The 26,185-nt window shown below is 42.5% G+C and overlaps 1 protein-coding gene, 1 long non-coding RNA gene and 1 pseudogene across 13 annotated transcripts in view; 1 reads left to right on the top strand and 2 right to left on the bottom strand.

Annotated features, from left to right (window-relative positions):
• Nucleotides 1-26,185, bottom strand: part of LOC123571933 (uncharacterized) — a 131,533-nt gene that overhangs the window by 70,487 nt on the left and 34,861 nt on the right. Inside the window, exon 4 of one of the 2 annotated variants that reach the window (XR_010581129.2) lies at nt 24,789-24,809. The exons of the other annotated variant lie outside the window; for it this stretch is intronic. This is a non-coding gene — a long non-coding RNA (uncharacterized lncRNA). Of the gene's footprint in view, nt 1-24,788; nt 24,810-26,185 lie in introns of those variants that run through there. 2 annotated transcript variants of the gene reach the window in all.
• Nucleotides 1-26,185, top strand: part of LOC102137933 (NBPF family member NBPF3-like) — a 131,318-nt gene that overhangs the window by 87,739 nt on the left and 17,394 nt on the right. For 2 of the 11 annotated variants that reach the window (XM_074018861.1, XM_065529234.2), the window contains exons 15-20: nt 19,905-19,977; nt 20,438-20,649; nt 21,688-21,897; nt 23,647-23,749; nt 24,577-24,791; nt 25,833-25,878. The exons of 1 other annotated variant lie outside the window; for it this stretch is intronic. In XM_074018861.1, coding sequence (XP_073874962.1) covers nt 19,905-19,977; nt 20,438-20,649; nt 21,688-21,897; nt 23,647-23,749; nt 24,577-24,791; nt 25,833-25,878 — 859 coding nt within the window. Of the gene's footprint in view, nt 1-2,571; nt 2,671-13,793; nt 13,901-14,000; nt 14,315-14,835; nt 15,598-15,699; nt 15,910-17,697; nt 17,801-18,630; nt 18,846-19,904; nt 19,978-20,437; nt 20,650-21,687; nt 21,898-23,646; nt 23,750-24,576; nt 24,792-24,892; nt 25,034-25,832; nt 25,879-26,185 lie in introns of those variants that run through there. 8 more of the 11 variants (XM_074018872.1, XM_065529240.2, XM_065529233.2 and 5 more) reach the window with 8 other exon arrangements.
• Nucleotides 7,131-11,096, bottom strand: LOC135968863 (profilin-1 pseudogene; annotated as a pseudogene).

Here is a 26,185-nt window from a genome sequence, read left to right as displayed (position 1 = left end):
ACCACTATTGATACATCATTATCAACTAAAGGCTATAGTTTACACAAGAGTTCATTCTTTGAGTTTCACAGATTATGGGTTTTGGCAATTACATAGTGTCCTAAATCCCCAATACAGCGTCATGCAAAATAGTTTCACTGCTGAAAATTCCCTGTGCTTCACCATTTTGTGCGTCCTCCTCTCTTCCAGTCCTGACAACCACTCATCATTTTACTACTTCTCTCTTTTTGACTTTCCAAGAATGTCCTAGAATTGGGCTCGTACAGTATGTAGGTTTCCAGACTAACTTCTTTCTAGCATTATGTATTTTAAGTTCCTGCATGTCTTTTTATGACTTGATAGCTTGCTTTTTAGAATCACTGAATCAGATTTCGTTGTGGGGCTACAACACAGTTTGCTTATCCATTCACTTGGTGAAAGACGTCTTGCGTACTTCCAACTTTTGGCAATTATGAATAAAATTGCTGTAACTACTTATGTGCAGGATTCTGAGTGAACTTAAGTTTTCCAGAGTGACTGTACCCTTTTGATTTCTACTAGCTATGGAGAGTTCTGGTTGCTCCTCATCTTTGAGAGCATTTGGTGTGTTCACCTTTTTGCATTTTAGCCATTCTAATAGGTTTCCACTGATATCTCATTGTTGTTTCAGTGTGCAATTCCCTAACGCCAAATGATTTTGAGCATCTTTTTCATATACTTATTTGCCATCTGTATATCTTATTAATGAGGTGTACAGATATTTCACCTATTTTTTTTTCTTTTTTTTTTTTGGCTTTGTGTTGTTTAGTTCTCAGAATTCTTCATATATTTTGGACAGCAGTTTTTCCATCAGATTATTTTGTAAATATTTTCTGCCAGTCTGTGACTTGCTTTTTCCATTCTCTTAACAGTGTCTTTCACAGAGCAGAAGTTTTTAATTTGAACGAGGCTCCACTTAATTTTTTTTCATTAGTAGATTGTGCTTTTTGGTTTTGTATCTAAGAAGCCATCATCGAACCCAAGATCCCCGAGACTTTCTCCGATGTTATCTCCTAGGATTCTTATGGTTTTGCACCTTACATTTACATGTGAGATTTATTTTATAAAGGGTATAACATGCATACCGGGATTTATTTATATATTTTTTGCATGTGGTTATCCAGCTGTTGTAGCACCACTAGTTGGAAAGGGTAACTTCCCTGCTTTAAGTTGTCTCTAAACCTTCATGGAAGATCAATGGACTGTAGGTAGGCCTGTTTCTGGGCTCTGTATTCTTTTCCATGGATCTATTTGTGTGTGTGTTTTCTCTTTTCACCAGCTTCACACTATTTAGGTTACTGTAGCTTAATGTAAGTCCTGAAGTTGGTAGTGCCAAACCTCAGGGGGGTTTTCAGAACTTCATCTTGAGAACCTGGTTGAGATCATTGTAGTAAACTTAGAAATATGTCAGATTCCCCCTTAGTCTGAAATCTCAAGGAGTTTTTAATGCGCTAACCAGGCCACCCTCAGCTTCTAGTGATCTGTCAATACCATTTAAGTTCTTCTCCCACTTGCTGTCCCCAGTAACTTCTCTTCCTGTGAGCTCTGACTCCTTGTGTGTTTGCCTGTCTTTCTCATTTTTAGGGTGGCAGTTTTCCCTGTGACTTCAATTCTCTGGTCCACCCTAGAAGGGTTGACTTTCAGTTCCTTCAGCCTTTTGCTAGCTGTGAGTATGAGTGATGACTGCCTAGCTCTTTCCATGTTGGACTAGAAACCCAAAAGTTCGTTTAAAGAATGACTTGTTATAAAAGTCACCCGTTCTCAACATACGACTCAATGATTTCAGCTGATTTATGGAATTGTGCAGCCATCGGCAGAGTTTCTACTTCAGCACATTTTGTCGCTTCCCCAAATTCCCTTGAACCTCTTTGTAGTCATTTCCTAATCCCTGGTCCCCATGACTGGGTCTGAATAGAATGAATATTTGGAAAGCAGACTTCATGGTATTTACATTTTCATGTGTTTGGGACTTTATATAGTGGACTATTGTGTTCATTTTGTGACAAGTAGAGAACAGATTGCGTTCTAGGGATGGTTTTTTTGGGAAACATAACAGTAGTCCTGTTTATGGCTCTCCTTGAATTGGTTCATCTGTGTTGGTGAGCGGTATTTGCTACCAGACCTTGTCTGGTGAGCAAAAGAAAAGCAATTTTAAAAAATCTGCTATTAAAATCGAGATGATACATTTTCACATAATAATATGTGGAGTTAAGTAATGAACCATCTTTATTAATTAATTAATTTATTTTTGAGATGGAGTTTTTGCTCTATTCCTTGGGCTGGAATGCAATGGCGTGATCTCAGCTCACTGCAACCTCCACCTCCTAGGTTCAAGTGATTCTCCTGCCTCAGCCTCCTGAGTAGCTGGGATAATAGGCGCCCGCCACCATGCCTGGCTAATTTTTGTGTTTTTAGTAGAGACGAGCTTTCTCCATGTTGGCCAGGTTGGTCTCTAACTCTTGACTTCAAGTGATCCACCTGCCTTGGCCTCCCAATATGCTACGATTACAGACATGAGCCACGGCTTGACCTCAGCCATTTTTATTCTTTCAGAAATGTGATTGATAACAGTAAAGCCGCACTCCCCACGTGCCTGAAATATCCCTCATTGTCTTCTTCAGGTGGCAAGGGCTCTGGAACAGCCACATAAAGGTGAGGACAATTTTTTTTTCATTGATTGATTGGTTGGTTGATTTTTTTTCTGTTAGAGGGGTTAGCATCCATGTATCTGAAATTGAAATTCAAGAGGAGAGACAGACACCTGTACTAGTTTTCTCTTGCTGCCAATGATCACATTACCACAAATCAGTGGTTTGAAACCACAGAAGTCTGGAATGAAGTGGCCGGGTTCTCTGATCAGAGTCATGTGAGGCTAAAATCCAGGAATGGGCTGGCTGTGTTTTTTTAAAATCCCATTTAAAACATCCACACCAGATGTGGATGAGGCTTCTGAGGGTGTCCGTTAAGTACAGATCTTTGACATAATTCCCTTTCCTCCGTCGACCTGTGAAACTGAATGAACAGCTTATCTGCCCCTAATGTGAAATGACGGGACAGACACGGAATAACAACTACAGTGATTCTAGTTCAAAATGAGGGAACAAGGAAGGGATAAAGAAGTCACTGACCCACAATTGTTTGGAAATGGAGCTGGGCAAAATCCAGCAGGAGTTTTTAAACTAGGATCCACAGCCTGGGACCCACCGGCTGTCCTGTGAGTCTTTGCCTCTGGGCTCTCTGCTCTGCATTTCTTGAGACCATGATTATTCATGTCTTTTCTCACACTCTTTTGTGTATGGCTCCTATTGCACTGAAAATGTTTTTGAGATTCATCCGTGTTGTTTTGTGTGTCAGCAGTTTGTTCCTTTAGGCTTTCCATGGAATGAATGTATCAGTTTATTGATCCATTGTTGTATTGACAGATGCTTGAATGTTTCCAGTTTTTCCTATTATGAATTAAAGTGCTATGAACATTCTTATATAAATCATTTTCTGGACATATGTTTTATTTTCTCTTGGATAAATGCTTAGGAATTACTGAGTCATAGAGTAGGTAGTTGTTTAGTTTTGTAAGAAGATGCCAGACATTTTTCCCCAAAGTGTTTATACTATTGTACATTCCAAGCCTTAATGTATGAAGGTGAGAAAGCTTTTGCTACTTGCAAAGAGGCCTGTCTATAGACATGTAATTTTTTCTAACTGGAGACAGGCTGATGACTTCAGGGACATGAGCATGGGATACAGGACACCTGTCATGATCACCAGCATGAAGTTGGGATTCAGGAAGGAGGTGAATCGTATAAGGAATCCTGGGACCAGCATGAGCTTCTGTCAGGGCACAAAGGGCACTGAAGTGAACAGGGCATAGGGCGCCCTGGTGTCATAGTAAGAAAGCGTCTCATTGGTAAATGAGACCTTTACCCTTGGGGAGGTAAATAAATTCCTTGTTCCTTCTTGGTTACCCCTGAAGATAAGGATGGCCAAACAAAATAATATCATATCTGCAGAAAGTCAGATCTTGGTAAGATTTACTGGTAGGGAATCCAATGTTAATGCCAAGAAGCAGCGGCCAGTTGGGATCCAGTGTGAGCCTGTGGATCAAGGTGCGTACTCAAACACAGAGAGCTTTTTGAAAGATGTTACCAGTGGTTTTTCCAGGGCAGAGATGGGTCCTCTATCTTTTTCTCTAACCTAGCCCATATGCTTAGCTGAGAAGGTTTCTTCATGTCACTTTAAATGATGATGTCCCTGTTCAGCAATTTTCTAAACATTCTTTAGATAGGAATTTTATGGGCATTCTCTATTGCATTAAGCTTAAATTTAAAGCATCTTATGGTTTTATTGCAAAGTGTCGCCTTGTTTCCTTTTTAAGATGATACAATTTATAACATGTAAGTTTGCTTGTTAAAAAAAAAAAGAAAGAAAGAAAGAGGGAGGTAAGGAGGGAGGGAGAGAAGAAAGAAAATCAACAAAATTTATGTACGGCAAGTACACCAAAAATTACAAAAAATTGCTTTAAGAAATTATGAAAGAACTAAATTAGTGGGGAGATAAACCTTGTCATGGATCAGAAGAGTTATGTTTAAAAAGTCAGCTTTTCATCAGTTGATTTCCAGATCCAATGCAATTCTAATAAAAATTGCAAGCAACATTGTGGTAGAAAATTACAAGTTGATTCTACTATTTATATGGTAATGTCAGTGATCAAGAATAATAAAGGAGCAATATTATAAGAGAATAATGGTGAATGAATTCACTACCTATTTCCAGAATTACTCTGCAGCTATGAAAATCATATGTTTTGTTGGAAAAAAATATATATATATCAGTGGAAGGAAAGAGAGTATCCAGAAATAGATACTCACATATATGTCTAATTAATGATTCTTAGGACATATGTATGTATACAAACGTGTGTGTGTATAGACACACACACACACACACACACACCTTTTTGAAGATTATGTATCATTATGTCCAAATAGGGAACATTAAGAGAACATAAAAGGAAACTACAATATAGGAGATATCATATTTATCTCCAACAAAGGGTTTTTTTAGAGTGTGTGTATATATGTGTGTGTGTGTGTGTGTGTGTGTGTATGTGTATGTATATGTATATAGCACTCTGATTAAAGCATAATGAAACAGTTTCTCTAAAGACTTGAATAGATACTTCAGAAAAGAAGATACATGAATGGTCAATTAGCATAGGAAAAGATGCTCTACTGTTTAGTCATCAGGGAGATCAATCAATACAACAATGAGATACCAGTACATATCCATGAGAATGGCTAAAATTTAACAGGCTGAAAGTAGCACATGTTGGTGAGGATATAAAGCACTTACAAGTGTTATACTTGTAGGAGTGAAAAACGGTATGACTCCTTTGAAAGTCTAACAGTTTCTTAGAGGTTAAACATACACAAATCAGATGGACAGTCCTTCGATTCCTAGGAATTTACATACTATTGTCTGCACAACGATCTGTGTGTGTTTCCAGACTAAACTGAGGGGCGGGCTGCTATGTCTGGTGGCCCAGCAAGGAGATGCAGATGAACTGGGGAGGAAGAGAGTTTTTACTTCTGCAACTGGTTACAGGGAAAAGGCCTGGAAATTATCACCACACCAACTCAGAATTACAAAGCTCTCCTGAGCTTATGTGCCTTCTAAGCTATATGTGTATATGGAAGTTGCATTCATCTAAATACATAAGTGATTAACTTCTTTTAATCTAGAACTAAGTTCTGAGTCCTGAAGACCTTCCTCTGGAGCCTCAGTCAATTCACTTAATCTAAATGGGTCTAGGTGCTGGGGACCCTTATCTTGTCTTCTGCTAAATCACAGAGGTTTGGAGAGTTCCTTCAGACCTCCAATAAACTTGTTCGTGGAGGCCTGGGGAGTTTCTTCAGACCCGCAATAAAACTTGTTTAATGCTAAATGACTCCTTTAAAAGTGCCTTTGTAATTTTGTCATGCTTTAAGGCTCAGGAAAATCCTAGGCAAAACTCTTGGTGGGCTTTTGTTACATTCCAGCCTTTGTATAAGGGCACTGGCTTTTTGTTTGTTTGTTTGTTTCCTCTTAATATTTGATTGGACCACTCAGTTGGTATGAAACAGTTGTCAGGAGGCCTGTGGTAGTGAGACCTGGCCTGCCATGTGTGGATGCTCATGGTAGTTTCTTCATACTAGCCCAAACGTGGAGGATAGAAATGTCCAATAACAGGTTTTGAAAGGATAAACAAATATGGTATAGCCACACAAAGGAATACTACTTATCAATTACAAGGCATGAACTCTTGATGCAAATACTCATATGGATGGATTTTAAAATTACGTTGATGCATGAAAGAAGGCAGACACAAAAGAACACAGGTATAATTTCATTTATAGAAAATGGTTAAAAAGGAAATGGACCTGAAGTGGCAGCGGCTCCTTGGGGCCGAGGGTTGAAAGACTGATGAACTGCAAAGGGGTCCAAGAAACTTTGGTGTGTAGGGAAATTCCTCTATCTTGGTTGTGGCAGTAGTTCCATTAGTGTATGCATTTGTAAACATGCATTGAATTACACATTTTAAAGTGATGCAATCTGTTGTACCTAAATTATAACTTAATAACATTGATTTTATCATCTTAATTTCTCCATACTAGCAATTAGCAGCTAGAAAATGAAATGCAATAAAACATAATAGAGATTAATAGCCGGAATCATTACATGCTTAAGAATATATGCAGTGAAGCAGGTACAAGGCTCCTAAAAGCAATTGGTGAGAAAAATGAAAGAAGGCTAAATAGAGAAATATATGTCATTTTCATTGATTGGAAGATTCCATGTTGTTAGCGTATTACATCAACACAATTCTGATTGCTATTTCTAGTAGGAGATTTTAAGGAAATTTAAAAGCTAATTTCAAAATGTATTTGAAAATCAAGGAACCTAGAATAGGCAAGTTGGTCTTGAAGAAGCAATAAGTTGAAGGACTTACTCTGCTAGATTTCAAACCTGATATTAAAGCTACAGTAATTTTAAAACGGTAGTACTGGTGTAAGTATTCATAAGTATATCAAAGTAAAAGAATACAGACTCAAACAATACGCCCACATATGAAGTTATTTAATTAGTAGAATCTTTTTTATTCATAAAAACATCCCTCAAAACAAAAAAGTTTTCCAACCACACACAGGAGGAGTATGAGTAGGGGAAGGTGTCTGTCCATCTATCCCTGGCCCCCAGCCCATGTGGTTTTGGCAGCAATGAGGGGTGTGGGGTAACGGCTCCCGAAATTAAAATGGTATATGTGTGTATGAGAAGGAAAGGGGGGCAAACTGTGGGGAGCAGTGGAGGGGAAGGAACAAAGGAGGTCAGTACTGGGAAGGCTGAAGGAGGGAGGACATTTCATAACATTTATTGTTGGTGAAACTGCCGTGGACACCTTCTTTGCCCATCAGCAGGCCTAGCGTCTTGGCAGTCATGGTGCCGGTGACATTGAAGGTGGGGGCTCCACCGATGCTCTTCGTTTGAAGATCCACAGTCAATTCCCCATCCTGCAGCAGTGAGTCCGGGACCACAGTACATTTCTAGCCCCCAGTGTCAGCCCATTCACAAAAAAGCTTGACCGGTCTTTGCCAACCAGGACACCAAGCTCAGCTGACGTGATGTTCATAAAGGTTTTCCCTGGGATGGTGGCCCAGATGGAGGGCGAGTCCTTGTTGCCCACGATGGCCGCGTCCTAACAGGTCCGGTCCGCCAGGAGGCTGTGGATAGAGGCATCCGCCTGGCCGTTGTGCTGCTGGGGGGGCTCCTCTGGTCGCTGCTGCTGGGGCCGCCTGGGCTGGCGGGCAGGGGAGGCGGAGAGCTCGGGGCAGGCGCTGCCGTCTTCACCATGGCTCTGCTAGCTGTGCAGCGGCCCTCGCACCGCCCTATATATATAATATATATATAATACTATAAGTTCTAGGGTACATGTGCACAATGTGCAGGTTTGTTACATAGGTGTACATGTGCCATGTTGGTTTGCTGCACCCATTAACTCGTCATTTACATTAGGTATTTCTCCTAATGCTATCCCTCCCCCAGCCCCCCACCCCAGGACAGGCCCTGGTGTGTGATGTTCCCCGCGCTGTGTCCGGGTGTTCTCATTGTTCAGTTCCCACCCGTGAGTGAGAATGTGGTCGCACCGCCACTTCTAAATGTTTTAAAAACAAAGTCGCCAATGCCCTTCATTGGGGAAATGAAAGACTTTTAAGTAAAACGATTTTGAGTGAAATAATATTTGTTGTTTTAAAAAGTTAATATTAACAACCACTCTCCATCATACTTTGAAATTAACATGTGAAAATTCAAATTAGAAACCTTGTAAAGGAAAATGAGAAATAGTTTCATGAACTTGAGATAGGAAAATATTTCTTAGACTAGATACTGTAGCACTCACCGCAATAAGAAATCAAGTGAATTGCACTTCATTTTTAAAAACCTTCTGCTTATTATGTTGTTGTTTAACAACTTAAAAGCTATCTGTAGACCAGAAATAGCAAATAATTTTAATATAGCAAAAAAATATATATTTGAATGGACGCATTCAAAATATATAAAGAACTCCTATAGATTACAAAGAAAATGACAAACACCCCAGTAATAAATGAACATAAAAATCTGAGAAGATATTTCCCATAAGAAGATGTCTAACTGAACATTAAGCGTGAGAAAACCAACATAGGATATCACTATACACCTGGTAGAATGGCTATAATTTAAAAGACCAAAAATATTAAGTGTGTGGGAAAGTAGAGCAACGGGAAATGGCCTACATCTTTCATAGCAATGTAAAGTACTACAATTACTTTGCCATAGTCTGGGTCTATTTTCTTCCCATTCACCAAGCAACTCCATCCCCAGCTATAGATACTCAGGAAAATAAGTACGTATCTTCACAGAAATAATTGTATGAGAATATTCATAGTTACTTATACACAGTAGCCAACAACTAAACCTGTCACCCATCAGAAAAATGGATCTCAAATTGTGTGATAATCATGCAATCAATAGGATATAACTTGGCCAAAACAAAGTGAAACAAGGGAAAAACACAAAGAAATTAGTGTCATATATAACCACCTGAGTAGGAGAAGTGAAAACAAGAGAACATAGTAAATGATTCCATTTGTTTATTTTTTTGAGATGGAGTCTCACTCTGTCCCCCAGGCTGGAGTGCAGTGGCACGATCTCGGCCTCTGACTCCCGGGTTGAAGAAATGTTCCCTGCCTCAGCCTCCCAAGTAGCTGTGATTACAGGCACCTGCCAGCGTGTCTGGCTAATTTTTGTATTTTCAGTAGAGACAGGGTTTTGCTGTGTTGGCCAGGCTGGTCTTGAACTCCTGACCTCAGGTGATCTGCCCACCTCAGCCTTGCAGTCTTGGGATTACAGGCATGAGGCACCAGGCCCAGCCAAAATGATTCCATTTTTATGAAGCACATGGTCAAGCAAAATTAATCTGTGGTGGCTGCTCTAGTTTAAATATTAGTCCCCTCCAAATCACATGTTTAAATGTGGTCCCCAGTGTTGGAGGTGGGGGTTAATGGTAGGTGTTTGGGTCATGGGAGCGGATCCCTCATGAATAGATTAATCCCCGCCCTGGGAGAAGGTAGTGAGTGAATTCTCTCTTAGCTCCTGTAGGAGCCAGTTATTAAAAAGTGCCTCTCACCTTTACTTGCTGTCTTTTGCTTCCTCTCTCACCATATGATCTCTGCACACTCTGGTTGCTTTTCACCTGCTGCTGCAAGTGGAAGCAGCCTCAGGCCCTCATGAGGAGCAGATGCGGGTGCCATGCTTCTTGTGCAGCCTGCAGAACTATGAACAAAATGCACCTCTTTTCTTTATAAATTACCCAGCCTCTGGTCTTCCTTTCTAGCAGGACACAGAGACTAAGGCAGTGACAACATTCAGAATATCTTCTTCATTTGGGGGATGAGCATTGACTGGCAAGGACCACATCAGAACTTTGTGGCATGGAGGAAAATGTTCTCTGTCTTTAACTGGGTGTTATTATACAATGTATAATTATATTAAAATGTGTTAAGCTGTACTTTTAGGTTTTTTGCAGGATACTCTATGCAAATTATACCTCAGTGAAGAACTGTTAGCATACAACAAAGAGAGAGATAGAAACACTCAAAAATTGAAAATTGACAGAAAATAGGTAACAAATATTTAGCCTGGAAATAAGAGGGATCCATTGAGAAGAAACCAAAAGCAATGGAATAGAACAAAGATTTAAAAAAGTATAATACAAAAGAGTTTTAAATTTCAAAGTTTGAAATGGTATTAAAGTGGCACACTCTTTCCTTGGGAAAATCAAGTGAGAACCATAAATTCTGAGACGAATTCCAGCAAAGGTATGTAAATCAGTTTGATCTAATGGTACAAGAGTAGCTTTGCAGGCCAAAAGGAACTGCTTTCTAATTCTTATTCCTCTCCTCACTACTTTTGTGACCTAGGGAAATTTTCCAATCTTTCTGAGTTTGTTTTTTCATCAGGAACAGGATAATACCTAAGTGACAGGCTAGTTCATAGATTTAAATATGATCGCATGGCAGCAGACATGAACTATAATTAATTGTTAAGAATATATTTACACTGAACTCTCCTTTATCCATGTGAAAATTGTAGACAAACAACAATTGACAAAGGATAGACAGAATGTTCTAAGATAAATATTATTCCTTTGTTTCTGGAAAGAAGTCACACATATAGTAAAAATAATTAGAGAGGACCTAGTTCATATTGAACAATCTTCCCCAAACCCTGAAACAGGTCTACTTTCTAACACCAGAGATGTCTTGACTGAGTCCAACCCCTGGAATTTCCTCTGTCTGGAATAGACAGAGGAAGTTTGCTCCAGCCTTAGAACAGCATGGACTGGCAAGTGTTCTCACAGAGGCTCTCAGCGTCAACTCTAAAGGGCCTGAGGAGTATGTGCAAGTGGGTCGGGTTAAGGCCAAGCTGAACCACACGACCAGGGCTCTCACCAGCGCCAAAGTCAGTGGAAGGATATCAGTCCCCAGAGCTCTGCTACAGGCCATGGATGCTCCATGGAGGGGTGGTGAGCCTATGAATAACAATCAGGAGAAACATCGGTAATGGACAGGAGGCATAAATAAACCATGTCCACCCTCCTCTACAACCCAGGAAAGTTCTCCTTCAAAAAATGATGTCTTGAAGAAAACAGGTACAAATCTTTGTGACTTTGGATTAGACATTTTTTAAGTAGGCACAAACAATCCAAAAATAGATGGAGAAATGGACTTCATTAAAATAAAAACTTATATGCTTCCAAGGACAGTGTCAAGGAAATGAAAAGATAATCCACATCATGGGAGAACTATTTCCAAATTATATATTTGACATAGGTCTAGTACCTAGAGTATATAAGGAATTCATATAACAGAGCAAAAAATGACAAACAACCTAATTTAACAATGGGAAGAAAGCTGTGAGTAGAGGTTTCTCTAAGGAAACACACAAATGGCCAAGAAGCACATGCTAAGATGTTCAATGTTTTTCATCATTAGGAAAATGTAAATTTAAACCAAAATGAGATACCACTTCACACCCAGTACTATGACTTAAGAAAAAAATAAAGACAATATATGTTTGGAAAGTTATGGAGAATATGGAATTCTCATATGTTACTGTTGGGAATGTAAAATGGCATAGCTACTGAATTTGGTGAACAGTGTGTGAGTTCCTCAAAAAGTTTAACAACAACAAAAAAAAAGTTAAACATAAGGTGACATATGATGCAGCAGTTGCACTCCTAGGCTTATAACCAAGAAAATGAAAAACAGGTGTTCACTCAAAAACTTGTACAAAGCTGCTCATAGCAGCATTATTCTTAATAGTTAAAAAGTGGAAACATCTTAAACCACCATCAGTTGATGAATAAACAAAATGTAGTGTAACCATATAGTGGCATATTATTGGGCCATAAAAGTTCATGTACTGATGCAGGTTACGAAGGATGAAACTTGAGAACAGTATGCTAAAAAACAGATGAAAAATGCCACAGTTTGTTATTCCATATAGAGGAGGTGCCCAGAACAAGTACATCTCTATCTAGAGAAAGTAGATTAGTGGTTGTCAGAGACAGCAAAAAGGGGGGAATTGAAGAGTGACTGCCCGTAGGTACAGGCATGGATTTTGGCATTATGAAAATATTCTGGAATGAGGTAGTGGTGATGGTTGTGAAACTTTTGAAATATGGTAAAAGACTGAAATGTGTGGTTAAAATGGTGAATTTTGTGATATATGAATTATACTATAGAAATAATGATAACAATAATAAAGCAAAGTGTCTTTCCACATCTCCATGTCCTGTATTTTCTTTTTTTTTCTTTTTTTTCTTTTTTTTTTTGAGACGGAGTCTCGCTCTGTCGCCTGGGCTGGAGTGCAGTGGCCTGATCTCAGCTCACTGCAAGCTCCACCTCCCAGGTTTACGCCATTCTCCTGCCTCAGCCTCCCAAGTAGCTGGGACTACAGGCGCCCGCCACCGCACCCGGCTAGTTTTTTGTATTTTTTAGTAGAGACGGGGTTTCACGGTGTTCGCCAGGATGGTCTCGATCTCCTGACCTCGTGATCCGCCCGTCTCGGCCTCCCAAAGTGCTGGGATTACAGGCTTGAGCCACCGCGCCCGGCCCCATGTCCTGTATTTTCATTAAAAAAAAAAAAAAAAAGGAAAAAAAAAAACATTTCAGGCCAGGCTCAGTGGCTCACTCCTGTAATCCCAGCACTTTTGGAGGCCTAGGTGGGAGGATCGCTTGAGGCCAGAAGTTCAAAACCAGCCTGAGCAACATAGCAAGACCTTGTCTCTATGAAAAATAAAAAAATTAGCCAGAAATGCTGATGTGCGCCTAGAGTTCCAACTACTTGGAAAGCTGAGGTAGGAAGATCGCTTGAGCCCAGGATTTCGAGGTTGCAGTGATCTATAATCACCGATGCACTCCAGCCTGGGTGATAGAGCAAGACCCTGTCTCAAAAAGGAAAGAAAAAAAGAAAGAAAAAAAAAAAAAGCATTCACTTTAATAGTAAGTGACCAGAATGTGATGCTGGCAGCATGTTGTGAGGAAATGTATTAGATGAAAGAATTTAAATTCCAGAAGTTTTCCTTTTTTTCAGAAATGAGGTAGTTCAGGGCTATCAGTGGGTACCCAAATTGAGTGCACAAATCTAAGGTTTGTGCTTCAACTTCAAAAACTCAAACTAATAACAAACTTGGCCTTATGAGAAATCATAAGTATTTTTCTATTTCCATGAGAATGTAATCTCAAAACAGGAATCAGAAAACTATTAAGTCCAAGGCATAACACCTAAACCATTGCTCATATTTATTCTTTCTAAATAGAGCAAAGTGTAAAATCATCTCCATAAAACATACACTGTGGTTATAAAAAGGCAAAAGTCTTAGTGAGAATCATTGGTATTCCATAGAATAGTGAATTAAACACAGCCAAGGGAAGACCCAAGTCTCATACTTCTCTTGTATATTCCAAAGTTTCAGGGAAATTCCAGGTGATAGAGGTTATTTCCCATAATGTTAAAGCAAGGTTTCAGACACTTGAGAAATTTGGTCCCAGTCCTCTAGGAGGGCACACCTCTGTCCTGGGTAATAATCCAGGTATGTATATTCTTCCTGTGACTCATTCTGGTCATTCTTCTAGCATCACAAAAACCAAAAAATGGAAATATGTCCACATACATGCTTTGCTATCCCTCTTCTTCAGGTTTCTTACCTGTTACGTATGGATAATAGCATTACCTTAAGGATTATGGTGAAGATACAACGTCCAAATATGAGCACAGTTTTGAGCAAAATGCGTTGTATGAATTGGTCAGTGAATATCTACTAAATAATTATGTGAATATTTACTGAATTATGTGGATCCTATCAATAATGACTGAATAATGACTGTGATTGCTTTTATTGGCAGTGCTGAAAACTCATCCCTGTGTGACCTCAAGTAAGCCATGTAACTTTGTGAACCTGCAGTTTTATCATTTTTAAAATGAAGAAACTTGACAGATTTTCATCATGACACAGAACGTCAGGTCTCCCAGACCCCGGAAAATACATTTACTTAAAGCTGTTGATACATCTCAAAGCAGTATCCTTCCAGTGTCATTGGAGGACAGTGCGGGCTGCAGTGAGGCACGCCTTCAAATGGGATTGATCCAGTCCTCGTTCCTTCACTTCCACATGAATGCTGAGCGGCCCAGGATCACACCCAGTGCATCCACAACTCAGGCAAGTCCAGCAGCCAATCCTAGGAGACCTGGGCTACAGAACAGTCTCCCAAGTTCCAGGCTCACAAAACCTCGGTGGGGATGGAAGCTGAGAAAGTGAGGAGGTGGCTCAGGGGATTGCTCTTTCCTACTCATTCCTCTCATCTCAAACTCACCTTCTGCTGCACCACTGAGGATCACCAGCCAACCCTGACCTCATCTTGCCATGTTCTGTTAGTGAAATGAAACCAAAAATGAATGATGTTAGTCCAACTCAACAAAATATATATAAAAACATATTCCATAAGAGCCTCTCATGGCCCTGTTCTTTCCAGTATATGGGAAAACAAAAGGGAAACAACCAAATAGCATCAGGTTTATGAAACTTCCTAAGATAGATGGTCATACATGTTTTCAGGAGATCTCTATATACATGAATTTGATCACTTGATCCCTTGAAAAGAGCTCTTGAGGCACTAGAATGACATCCACAATTGACAAGTATGAAATGTGGTGCTCAGTGCCATGAAAATACAAATCAACCCACATAGAGGAAGAGCTTTGGACATAGGGATGTCAAACTGGTCTAGAGTGTAGTGAAAGCCAAGATGCTTTTCTTACTGGTGCCCCAGTAGGAAAAACGAAATCAACATAACAATGAGATGCAGCAAGAATAATACTGAGACAGGAAAGAAAACATTTTTAAAAAATGAATTATTCATTCACTTTCTAGTGGATACAGAAAAAACTGCAGAAGATGCAGAGGATATCAGTGCAGGCTAAAAGTTTCATATCTTACACTTGCAGAAAAGGCTTAAGATCTGTTTTAACTGGGAGCAGGTGGGGTGACTTCATGACTGCCATTAAGAAAATATAACCTGTTGGGAAACTGTTTCTGCCTTGATGATGTTGTACAGACAAGAGATAAACAGTGAGGAATGTGCTTAGATGTATTGGGAAAGAGATGGGTCTGTGGCATTGTCACAAGGTACATGAATATTGAGAGTGAATGCTGAAGGAATGAGCCCATTGGTGGTGACCCTCAGGTGAGACCAGGGTGCCTGTGTTTCAGCCAAGCCCGGGCAATTGGAACGCAGGCTCCTAAGATTCCGTGACACCCCCACCTTCTAATTCTGTTATTGCAACTGCAGACCGTTACCTGGCACGCTGGCCACAATCTTCCTCACTCTTGTGAGACTCTGAGCGACTGGCAGTGCCTTAGCTCTGAACTCAGACACCTCGAACCTTGTTTTTGTGGTTAAGGATCCTAAAGTGCTGTGGGGACTGATCTCGTTTTTCTCAACAGTAAGTTAAGAATTTCAGTTACTGCCATCCCTCAGTCCTGATTCAACCTATTTGATTTCACCGGTTTGTAACCCATCATGTGTTTGGGTTTCTTCTCCCCAGTCCCTGACTCCACGTCTTCTGCCACACACGTCAGCATGGTGGTATATGCGGGCCCTTGGTCCAGTAAGAAGGCAGAGATGAACACTCTAGAAATCAACGAGAAATTGCGCCCCCAGCGGACAGAGAACAAACATCAGTTCCTAAACAGCAAGGAGAAATTTCTTGTAACTCAAGTGGCCTACTTTCTGACCAAGGGGCAGAACAGTTACAGTAAGTTCCATAGGCTCACCATCACAAAAGTGATGAATGATGTCCTGTCTTCTCTCTGAGAAACTGAATTCTCTCTCTATCAAAAATAATTTAATCCTTCCCTTACTTCTAGGAAAATAGAAATGGGTATTTTCACATTTTGTTAATGTTAGAAGACAGAGGTACCAAAGTATTTTGAAACTTTCCCTGTTTGCCGTCAGGTGGGGATGGACCTAGAGGTAGAATAGCAGTTATTGATTTCGGACACAGGCACGGAACCACCTGTTTTCTCCAAGAGGCTAAATCATGTTTTCAGGAATCCTCTCTGTACCATATAAGATCCGGCAGACAAATGACATCTAGTCTGTTGTTCTAAATGTCTGGGACTAGTGAACTTTTATTCAGTTCAAGCTTCTGATGAGGCCCAATAGGCAAAGCTCTGTTCTAGGGACCCTGAGGGAAATTTGGTGATAGTACACAGTACCCGCTATGTGGGGTCTCAAGAGGAGTCTGCTTCTAATAGAACCTGTGGTATCTATAACCGATAGCATCAAGAGCAGGGAGTAGGGTCCGTGCAAGGTGGCCCAGTCCTGTAATCCCAGCACTTTGGGAGGCTGAGGTGGGTGGATCACGAGGTCAGGAGTTTGATTCCATCCTGGGCAATGTGGAGAGACCCCGTCTCTACTAAAATTAGAAAAATTACATGGGCATGGTGGTGGGCACCTGTAATTCTAGCTACTCGGGAGGCTGAGGCAGGAGAATCCTTTGAACCCAGGAGACAGAGGTTGCAGTGAGCCAAGATCACGCCATTGCACTCCAGCCTGGGTGACAGGGCAAGACTCGTCAAAAAAAAAAAAAAAAAAAAAAAAAAAAAAAAAAAAGAAAGAAAATTAAAAGAAAAGAAAAAGCAGAGAGTACCCTGGTGAGAGGGAAGTCCTGCTTCCTCGGGCACAGGCTTTTGTTCCTCAGAAAGATCGCACCCCAGGATGTGTGGAAGTAGTAGTGCAGTGTGCAGAGCAGGAACCCTGAGTCTGTCCCCTGGGCTGCATGCAACTTGCTTGTCCTGTCTGTCCCTCAGTTTCCTCATCTGTTCATAGGGTGCTACAGTAATACCTACCTCTGTAAATTGCTGCAATGAGTTACATGAGTTATTTCTTGTCAATCTCCTGGAACATTTATTGGCACAGAGTAAACACTATCTATTAGTTCCTCATTCTACTGTTTGTAAATTAACACAAACTTTGTTAGTATTAGGGCATATTTCCTTCATGGTCTTGTGGTCTTATGTCTCATACTTTATGTTTCTGTTATGATTGTTAAAATCATATCTGCAGATATGATTTAAAAATCAAAGATTTTTAAGATCTTTGACAGATTTGTCCTTGAAATTCCCGAACGGAAACCATCAGTCCCATAGTCCTAGGGGCCTTCCCAACTGTCCAAGAAATCTCTACTTCATGCCCCAGTGCAGTGTTTTGCAGGAGAGGCTACAAGGCTTGGGAAAGTGGCCCTGCATGCAGAGTCACACCTCAGGGGCTGTGAATTCTGACTCCACTTTATTGTGATTGAATCATCTTGTCAACTTCCTTGATGTGCCCTTCAGTTTCGGTTTTGTTTGTCTCTAAACTTTGGAGGATGGGATGCCAGAAAGTCGGGAGACTGAAGAGTAAAGTGGTGGAAATCCCTGCCTGGAGCCTGGTACTGGGGTCAGTTGTGTCCTTGGGATGGACCTGGCTCCTGCCCTGTAGGCAGTGACCACCGCTGTGTGTCCAGCTTTTCACTGAGGCCGGTGTGTCTGTCTTTTCTCAGACTATGAAGAGTGCAAAGACCTCCTAAAATCTATGCTGAGGGATGAGCTTCAGTTGAAGGAGGAGAAGCTTGCAGAGCAGCTCGGGCAAGCTGAAGAGCTCAGGTGAGGGGGCCCTATGCAGGCAGGTGGGCAGGTGTGTAAATCTCTGAAGTACAGCCGCTCGGTGGGGTGAAGTAAGAACTAAGCTGGGTCTGGGGAAGGGCAGGAATTGCCATGGCAGGCTCACAACACACAAAGATTTATGAAACAGAGAACAAGGATAATAATAAGTTATCGGTTGCAGTTGTTTCTCAGAGCCATGATTTCTGTTTTTGAAAGAAGTAATTGTTGAGGTGAAATTTGCATAACACAAAATTAACTAAAGGAGTGGGAACCACCCAACAGCATTCAGTGTACTCAAAATGGTGCGCTATCACCAACCCACTTACCCTTAGTCAGAATCACCTCCTGACTGACTGCGGCTTCTCATCCTTTCGGTCAATCACAAGACTTCTGGAGCCTGTCATTCTTTTCTTCTTTCATCTTTTCGACTGGTCCTCTCTGCACCGGGCCTCATTTCTGTCCATGGCTTTGCATCTAGAGACTGCGAGATGCACTATGTGTATTTTCACATGGAAATGTCCATGGCCAGAGTGAGGAACTGAAAGGATGAATGTCTTTTTGAAAGTGAATAAGGAAGGCACCTACTTTTGTTTACAGAAGGGAAAGATGAATGGAACATCGTCGAGGATCTTACAGGAGCACTCTGTCGTATAGACAAAGCCTGTAAACCATTTTTTGTTCTTTCTCTAGGCCACAGACATTTGAAATATGTGCTGACCTTCTCCTTGGAGGTCTCCTTGAGGACATTGTCTCAGAAAACTCTGTCGCAATATTTGAACTGATCACTCACCCCTTTCCACTGTTAAATTTTCTCTACTATGTCACCTTAGGCAATATAAAGTCCTGGTTCAGTCTCAGGAACGAGAGCTGAGCCATTTAAGGGAGAAGTTGCAGGAAGGGAGAGATGCCTCCCGTGCATTGAATCAGCATCTCCAGGCCCTCCTCACTGCGGATGAGCCGGCCAACTCCCAGGGGAGGGACCTCCGAGAACAGCTGGTCGAGGGCTGTAGGCTGGCACAGCATCTCGTCCAAAAGCTCACCCCAGGTAAGGTTTCCATAGGACCTGATGACCCAGAACCCCAGACTTATGAGAGACTCCAGACCTTCGTACTTTCACAGTGACAGTTGTATCGGTGGTGTTTTTTTCCACTAAACATATGTGGCCATGACATGACCAGGACTTCCTGGGTGAGATCAGAGATGGGAAACCCTGCAACCTTTGGGGTTGGAGGTCACAGTATTGGGAATGTCCCTCCTTCCCTGATGGAAGATGGTCTTTGGAGCCAGAGGCAACATCTCTCTAGTTGTAAAGGAGAGGAAGGAGGCTGTGACAGGAGGGTGCTTGTTAGAGTGAAAAGAGCTCTGGGCTAAGAATGAAGGTTCCCAGGCTGTCTCTTTGGCAATGTTCTTAGTAAGTGTTGGTGAGTGAGTGATTTTTCCCTCGTGAGATTCTCTCTCTCCATCTGCAAAGGCAGGCACATTGTCTCTTGCAAGGTTCTGAAGCATCCAAATGTGGGAACACTTACGACTGCTTTTAAAAATGAGATAAAACCCTTCGCCGTGTGGTGTTGGGGAAGGCACTTGACGTGGGAGCATTTGGTTGTAGGAGGTGCTTCAGATTGGAGCACTCCCCATGGAGAGCATGTCCCTGAATAACACAGGAGAAGCCACATGGAGGGCCTGTGAAGTCTCCTGATACATAGAGGACTGTAGGGCCAGTTTGTCCTCTCCTAAGAGAAAGAATTAGGTTCGAAATGCGAACTATGACAGGACACCAAGCCTGTGCCTGGGAATCAGATTTGTGGTGGGATGATGGAGACAGCTGCCAAAGTCCCGAGAGAGGCTGCGCAAGTCCCCAGTGATATAGGCAACAAAGGGTCTTTTCAATATTTGGCCACATCTTGATGGTGGCCCTCCAGAGCAGAAATGCATTGCCTGATGGAACAAGAAACCATGCCAGGGCATTTTGTTAAAGTAAAACCTGAGGGCTTTCAGTTGAATGGTGACCCATGCCTAGATGTTCATGTCTCTGTGCACATTGGGCTGACTGTGCTTCTAGAGTGTGAAGTGGGAAATATCTGAATGAACACTTCTGTATTTACAGAAAATGATGAAGATAACGATGAAGATGTTAAAGTTGAGGAGGCTGAGAAAGTACAGGAGTCATGTGTCCCCAGGTAACCCTGAATAATCAGGAGCAAGTAATGGATTTTGACATATGAAAAAGGTCTAAAAGGCACACCCTCTCTGGCATCTATGATGAGCCAAAAGTCTGCATTCCCTTGGCCACAGTATGTGAAATTCAACCCAACTTAGACACAGGGTGTGGCCGCTGTTGTGTTTCTCTGTGTGTGGCGAGTGTGATGTCTGTACTGTACAGGGAGAGCTGAGTCTTCTTCTTTCTCAGCTCCTATCTGTCCAGTGCAATGAACACCAGTTGCCCTCTTCCTCTCTGTCTCCCGTGGCTGCCATGCTGTGTTGCAGAGAGAAGAGGATTGCCTGTTCCCTCTTAAAGGGAGCCTCCTGTTTGCTTTCTGTGACCACTCTCCTAATGCCTCCTGTCAAAACCGGCTAGGACTCCCTGGGGTCCAATCCCTCTGTGTTTAATCTTCTGGCATCTCTATCTCACCTCATCAGGGAGGTGCGGAATGCTGAAGAAAAGGAAGTCCCTGAGGACTCAGTGGAGGAATGTGCCGTCACTTGTTCAAATATCTATGGACCTTCTGAGTCCAACCAGCCTCACAAGAACTCCAAAATCACATTTGAGGAAGACCAAGTGGACTCAACTCTGCTTATAGACCGTGGATCGTCTCCAGATGGATGGCAGGATGCTCTAAACCTTGTCCCAGGTAGCCTCTATTTTCCTTGTGTCTCATACCTCTGTCTAGGCTACGGAAGATCCATTCTGAGTACAGGCCGTATAGGTACATATTGGTTTACTCAGAAACTAGGATGAAGCTAGCTGCGGTGACTGACATATATATTCGCAGCACTTTGGGAGGCCCAAGTGGGAGGATCATTTGAATTCAGGAGTTCAAGACCAGGCTGGAGAATATGGTGAAACCCATCTTTACAAAGAATACAAAACATTAGCCAGGCATGTTCCTTTGCCCCTGTAGTCCCAACTGCTCAGGAGGCTTAGGTGCGAGGATTGGCTCAGATGATCCTCCCACCCTCATTCACTTTTCTTAGGCTAGACTCTCTCTCCTTTTCATTGGCTTGTCTTAGCCGTTAATAAGAAGTCTCTGGCTCACATCTGTAATCCCAGAACTTTGGGAGGGTGAGGTGGGCAGATTACCTGAGGTCAGGAGTTCGAAAGCAGCCTGGCCAACATGGCGAAATTGCATCTCTACTAAAAATACAAAAAATAGCTGGCATGGTGGTTTGTGCCTGTAATCCCAGCTACTTGGGAAGCTGAGCCACGAAAATCACTTGAACCCAGGAGGTAGAGGTTGCAGTGAGCTGAGATCGTGCCACTGCACTCCAGCCTGGGCGACAGAGTGAGACTCCCTCTCAAACAAAACATAAAAAACCAAAACCAACCAACCAGTCAAACGAAAAATTTAATGAAACAAAAAACAATCTCTTGAGCTACACAGAAACATTGGCCTCTCATGGAGTAAAAAGTTCAGAGCCCAGCCTTGCTTTATGGAAACTTCTAAGCAAGAAAAGGGTGGAAGTGTTTGTGTCCTGATTTCAAGGTGACTGCGTAGCTCAGACACGTTGACTTAAAGGAGATCAAGAGTGGAGAGGAGAAGAGTGAAACCAGGAAAACAGCATCTTCAAATCAGTGGACGAGGCTGTCAGTGACATCCCTCAGTCCTGATTCAACCTATTTGATTTCACCAGTTATTAACCCATCATGTGTTTGGATTTTTTCTCCCCAGTCCCTGACTCCACCTCTTCTGCCGCAAACATCAGCATGGTGGCATCTGCTGGTCCTTGGCCAAGTGAGAAGTCAGAGATGAACACTCCAGAAATCAACGAGAAACTGCGCCCACAGTTGGGAGAAAAGAAAGAACAGTTTAGAAACACTAGAGAGAAATTTCTTGTAACTCAAGTGGCCTACGTCCTGGCCAACCAGCAGAACAGTTATAGTAAGTTCTATAGGTTCACCATCACAAAAGTGATGATGTCCTGTCTTCTCTCTGAGAAACTGAATTCTCTCTCCATCAAAAATAATTTAATCCTTCCCTTACTTCTAGAAAATAGAAATGGGTATTTTCACATTTTGTTAAAGTTGGAAGACAGAAGTACCAAAGTATTTCGTAACTTTCCATGTTTGCAGTCAGGTGGGGATGAGCCTAGAGGTAAAATCTCAGTGATGGTTTCAGACACAGGCACAGAATGACCTGTTTTCTCCAAGAGGCTAAATCATGTTTTCAGGAATCCTCTCTGTACCATATAAGATCTGGCAGACAAATAACATCAAGTCTGTTGTTCTAAATGTCTTGGGCTAGTGAATTTTATTCAGTTCAAGCTTCTGTTGAGGCCCAATAGGCCAAGCTCTGTTCTAGGGACCCTGAGGGAAATTTGGTGATAGTACACAGTACCCGCTGTGAGGGGCGTCAAGAGAGTCTGCTCCTAATAGAACCTGTGATATCTATAACCGACAGCATCAAGAGCAGGGAGTAGGGGCCGTGCGAGGTGGCTCAGTCCTGTAATCCCAGCACTTTGGGAGGCTGAGGCAGCTGGATGACGAGGTCAGGAGTTTGATTCCATCCTGGGCAACGTGGAGAGACCCCGTCTCTACTAAAATTAGAAAAATTAGCTGGGTGTGGTGGCGGGTGCCTGTAATCCCAGCTACTCGGGAGGCTGAGTCCAGAGAATCCTTTGAACCCAGGAGGCAGAGGTTGCAGTGAGCCAAGATCATGCCATTGTACTTCAGCCTGGGCGACAGGGCAAGACTCATCAAAAAAGAAACAAACAAAAAAGGCAGAGAGTAGCCTGGTGGGAGGGAAGTCCTGTTTCTTGGGGCACAGGCTTTTGTTCCTAAAGAGGAAGAAAGATGTACCCAAGAATGTGTGGAAGTAGCAGTGCAGTGTGCAGAGCAGGAACCCTGGGCCTGTCTCCTGGGCTCCATCCAAGTTGCTTGTCCTGTGTGTCCGTCAGTTTCCTCATCTATTCATAGGGTGCTACAGTAATACCTACCTCTGTAAATTGCTGCAGTGAGTTACATGAGCTATTTCTTATCAATCTCCTAGAACATTTATGGGCACAGAGTAAACACTATCTATTAGTTCTTCATTCTACTGTTTGTAAATTAACACAAACTTTGTTAGTATTTGGGCATGTTTCCTTCATAGTCTTGTGGTCTTATGTCTCATACTTTATGTTTCCGTTATGATTCTTAAAATCATATCTGCAGTTATGATTTAAAAATCAAAGACTTTTAAGATCTTTGACATAGTTGTCCTTGAAATTCCCATTAAAAGGGAAACCATCAGTCCCATAGTCCTAGGGGCCTTCCCAATTGTCCGAGAAATCTCTACTTCATGCCCCAGTGCAGTGTTTTGGAGGAGAGGCGGCAAGGCTTGGGAAAGTGGCCCTGCATTCAGAGTCAGACCTCAGGGGCTGTGAATTCTGACTCCACTTCATTGTGGTTGAATCATCTTGTCAACTTCCTTGATGTGCCCTTGAGTTTCGGTTTGTTTGTCTCTAAATTTTGGAGGATGAGATGCCAGAAAGTCAGGAGACTCAAGAGTAAAGAGGTGGAAATCCCTGCCTGGAGCCTGGTATTGGGGACAGTTATGTCCTTGGGATGGACCTGGCTCCTGCCCTGTAGGCAGTGACCTCAGCAGCATGTCCAGTCTTTCACTGAGGCCAGTGTGTCTGTCTCTTCTCAGACTATGAAGAGTGCAAAGACCTCCTAAAATCTATGCTGAGGGATGAGCTTCAGTTGAAGGAGGAGAAGCTTGCAGAGCAGCTCGGGCAAGCTGAAGAGCTCAGGTGAGGGGGCCCTATGCAGGCAGGTGTGCAGGTGTGTAAATCTCAGACGTATAGCAGCTCGGAGGGTAGAAGTAAGAGCCAAGCTGGGCCAGGGGAAGGGCAGGAATTGCTATGGCATGGTCACAATACACAAAGGTTTGTGAAACAGAGAACAAGGACAGTAGTAAGTTATGGGTTGCAGTTGTTTCTCAGAGCCCCGTTTTCTCTTTTTGAAAGAAGTAATTGTTGAGGTGAGATTTGCATAAGACATGATGAACCAAAGGAGTGGGAACAACCCAGCAGCATTCAGTGTACTCAAAATGGTGTTCCATCACCACCCCAGTTACCCATAGTCGGAATCACCTCCTGACTGACTGCGGCATCTTATCTTTGACCCAATCAATGTTGCCTTCTGGAGCCTGTCATTCTTTTCTTGTTTAATCTTTTCAATTGGCCCCGTCTGCACTTGGCCGCATTTCTGTATATGGTTTTGTATGTAGTCACTGGAAGATAGACTATGTGTATTTTCACATGGAAATGTCCATTGCCAGAGTGAGGAGCTGAAAGGATGTCTTTTTGAAACTGAATAAGGAAGACACCTAATTTTTTTTAGAGAAAGGAAAGATGAATGGAACATCGTCGAGGATCTTACAGGAGGCCTCTCTGATATAGAGGAAGCCTGTAAACCATTTTTCCTTCTTTCTCTTGGCCACAGACATTTCTTTAAACGTGTGCTGACCTTCTCCTTGGAGGTCTCGAGGACAGTGTCTCAGAAATCTCTGTCGCAATATTCGAACAGATCACTCACCCCTTTCCACTGTTCAATTTTCTCTACTATCTCACCTTAGGCAATATAAAGTCCTGGTTCAGTCTCAGGAACGAGAGCTGAGCCAGTTAAGGGAGAAGTTCCAGGAAGGAAGAAATGCCTCCCGCGCATTGAATCAGCATCTCCAGGCCCTCCTCACTCCGGATGAGCCGGCCAACTCCCAGGGGCGGGACCTCCGAGAACAGCTGGCCGAAGGCTGTAGGCTGGCACATCACCTCGTCCGAAAGCTCACCACAGGTAAGGTTTCCATAGGACCTGGAGACCCAAAACACCAGGCTTATGAGAGACTCCCGACCTCCATACTTTCACAATGTTGTATCATTGGTATTTTTTTCCACTAAACATATGTGGCCCTTCCAGGACTTCCTGTGTGATATCAGAGATGGGAAACCCATGGGTTTGGAGGTCACAGTATTGCAAATGTCCCTCCGTCCTTGGTGGAGATGGTCTTTGGCGCAAGAGGCAGCATCTCTCTAGTGGTAAAGGAGAGGAAGGAGGCTGTGACAGGAGGGTTCTTGTTAGAGTGAAAAGAGCTGTGGACTTAGAATGAAGGTTCCCAGGCTGTCTCTTTGGCAATGTTCTTAGTAAGTGTCGGTGAATGAGTAATTTATCCTTCTTGAGTTTCTCTGTGTCCATCGGAAAAGGCAGGAAAATTGTCTCTTGCAAGGGTCTGAAGCATCTAAATGTGGGAACACTTGTGACTGCTTTTGAAAATGAGATAAAGCCCCTCGCCATGTGGTGTTGGAGAAGGCACTTCACGTGGGGGTATTTGGTTGTAGGAAGTGCTTCAGACTGGAGCACTCCCCATGGAGAGCATGTCCCTGAATAACACAGCAGAAGCCACATGGAGGGCCTGTGAAGTCTCCTGAGGCATAGAGGACTGTCGGGCAAGTTTGTCCGCTCCAAAGGGAAAGAATTAGGTTCCAAATGCGAACTGTGACACAACACCAAGTCTGTACCTGGGAATCAGATCTGTGGCGGGATGCGGGAGACAGCTGCCAAAGTCCAGAGAGAGGCTGCACAAGTCCCCAGTGATATGCGGAGCAAAGGGTCTTTTCAATATTTGGTGACATCTTGATGGTGGCCCTCCAGATCAGAAATGCATTGCCTGATGGATCAGGAAACCATGCCAGGGCATTTTGTTAAAGATAAAACATGAGAGCTTTCAGTTTAACGGTGTCCCATGCCTAGATGTCCATGTCTCTGTGCACATTGGACTGACTGTGCCTGCAGAGTGTGAAGTGGGAAATATCTGAACGAACACTTCTGTATTCACAGAAAATGATGAAGATGAGGATGAAGATGTTAAAGTTGATGACACTGAGTAAGTACAGGAATCATGTGCCCCAGGTAACACTGAATAATCAGGTGCAAGTAATGGGTTTTAATATATGAAAAAGGTCTAGGAGGCACACCCTGTCTCTGGCACCTGCAATGGGCCACAAGCCTGTATTCCCTTGGCCACAGTATGAGAAATTCAACCCAGCTTAGACACAGGGTGTGGCAGCTGTTGTGTTTCTCTGTGTGTGGTGAGTGTCATATCTGTACCGAACAGGGATAGCTGAGTCTTCATCTTTCTCTGCTCCTATCTCTCCAGTGAAATGAACACCGGTTGGTCTCTTCCTCTCTGT

This window comes from Macaca fascicularis, chromosome 1 (assembly GCF_037993035.2).
Source record: "Macaca fascicularis isolate 582-1 chromosome 1, T2T-MFA8v1.1".
Taxonomy (NCBI): Eukaryota; Metazoa; Chordata; class Mammalia; order Primates; family Cercopithecidae; genus Macaca; species Macaca fascicularis.
The sequence above is the reverse complement of the archived record's forward strand: the minus strand, read 5'-3'. Positions and strand labels throughout refer to the sequence as shown.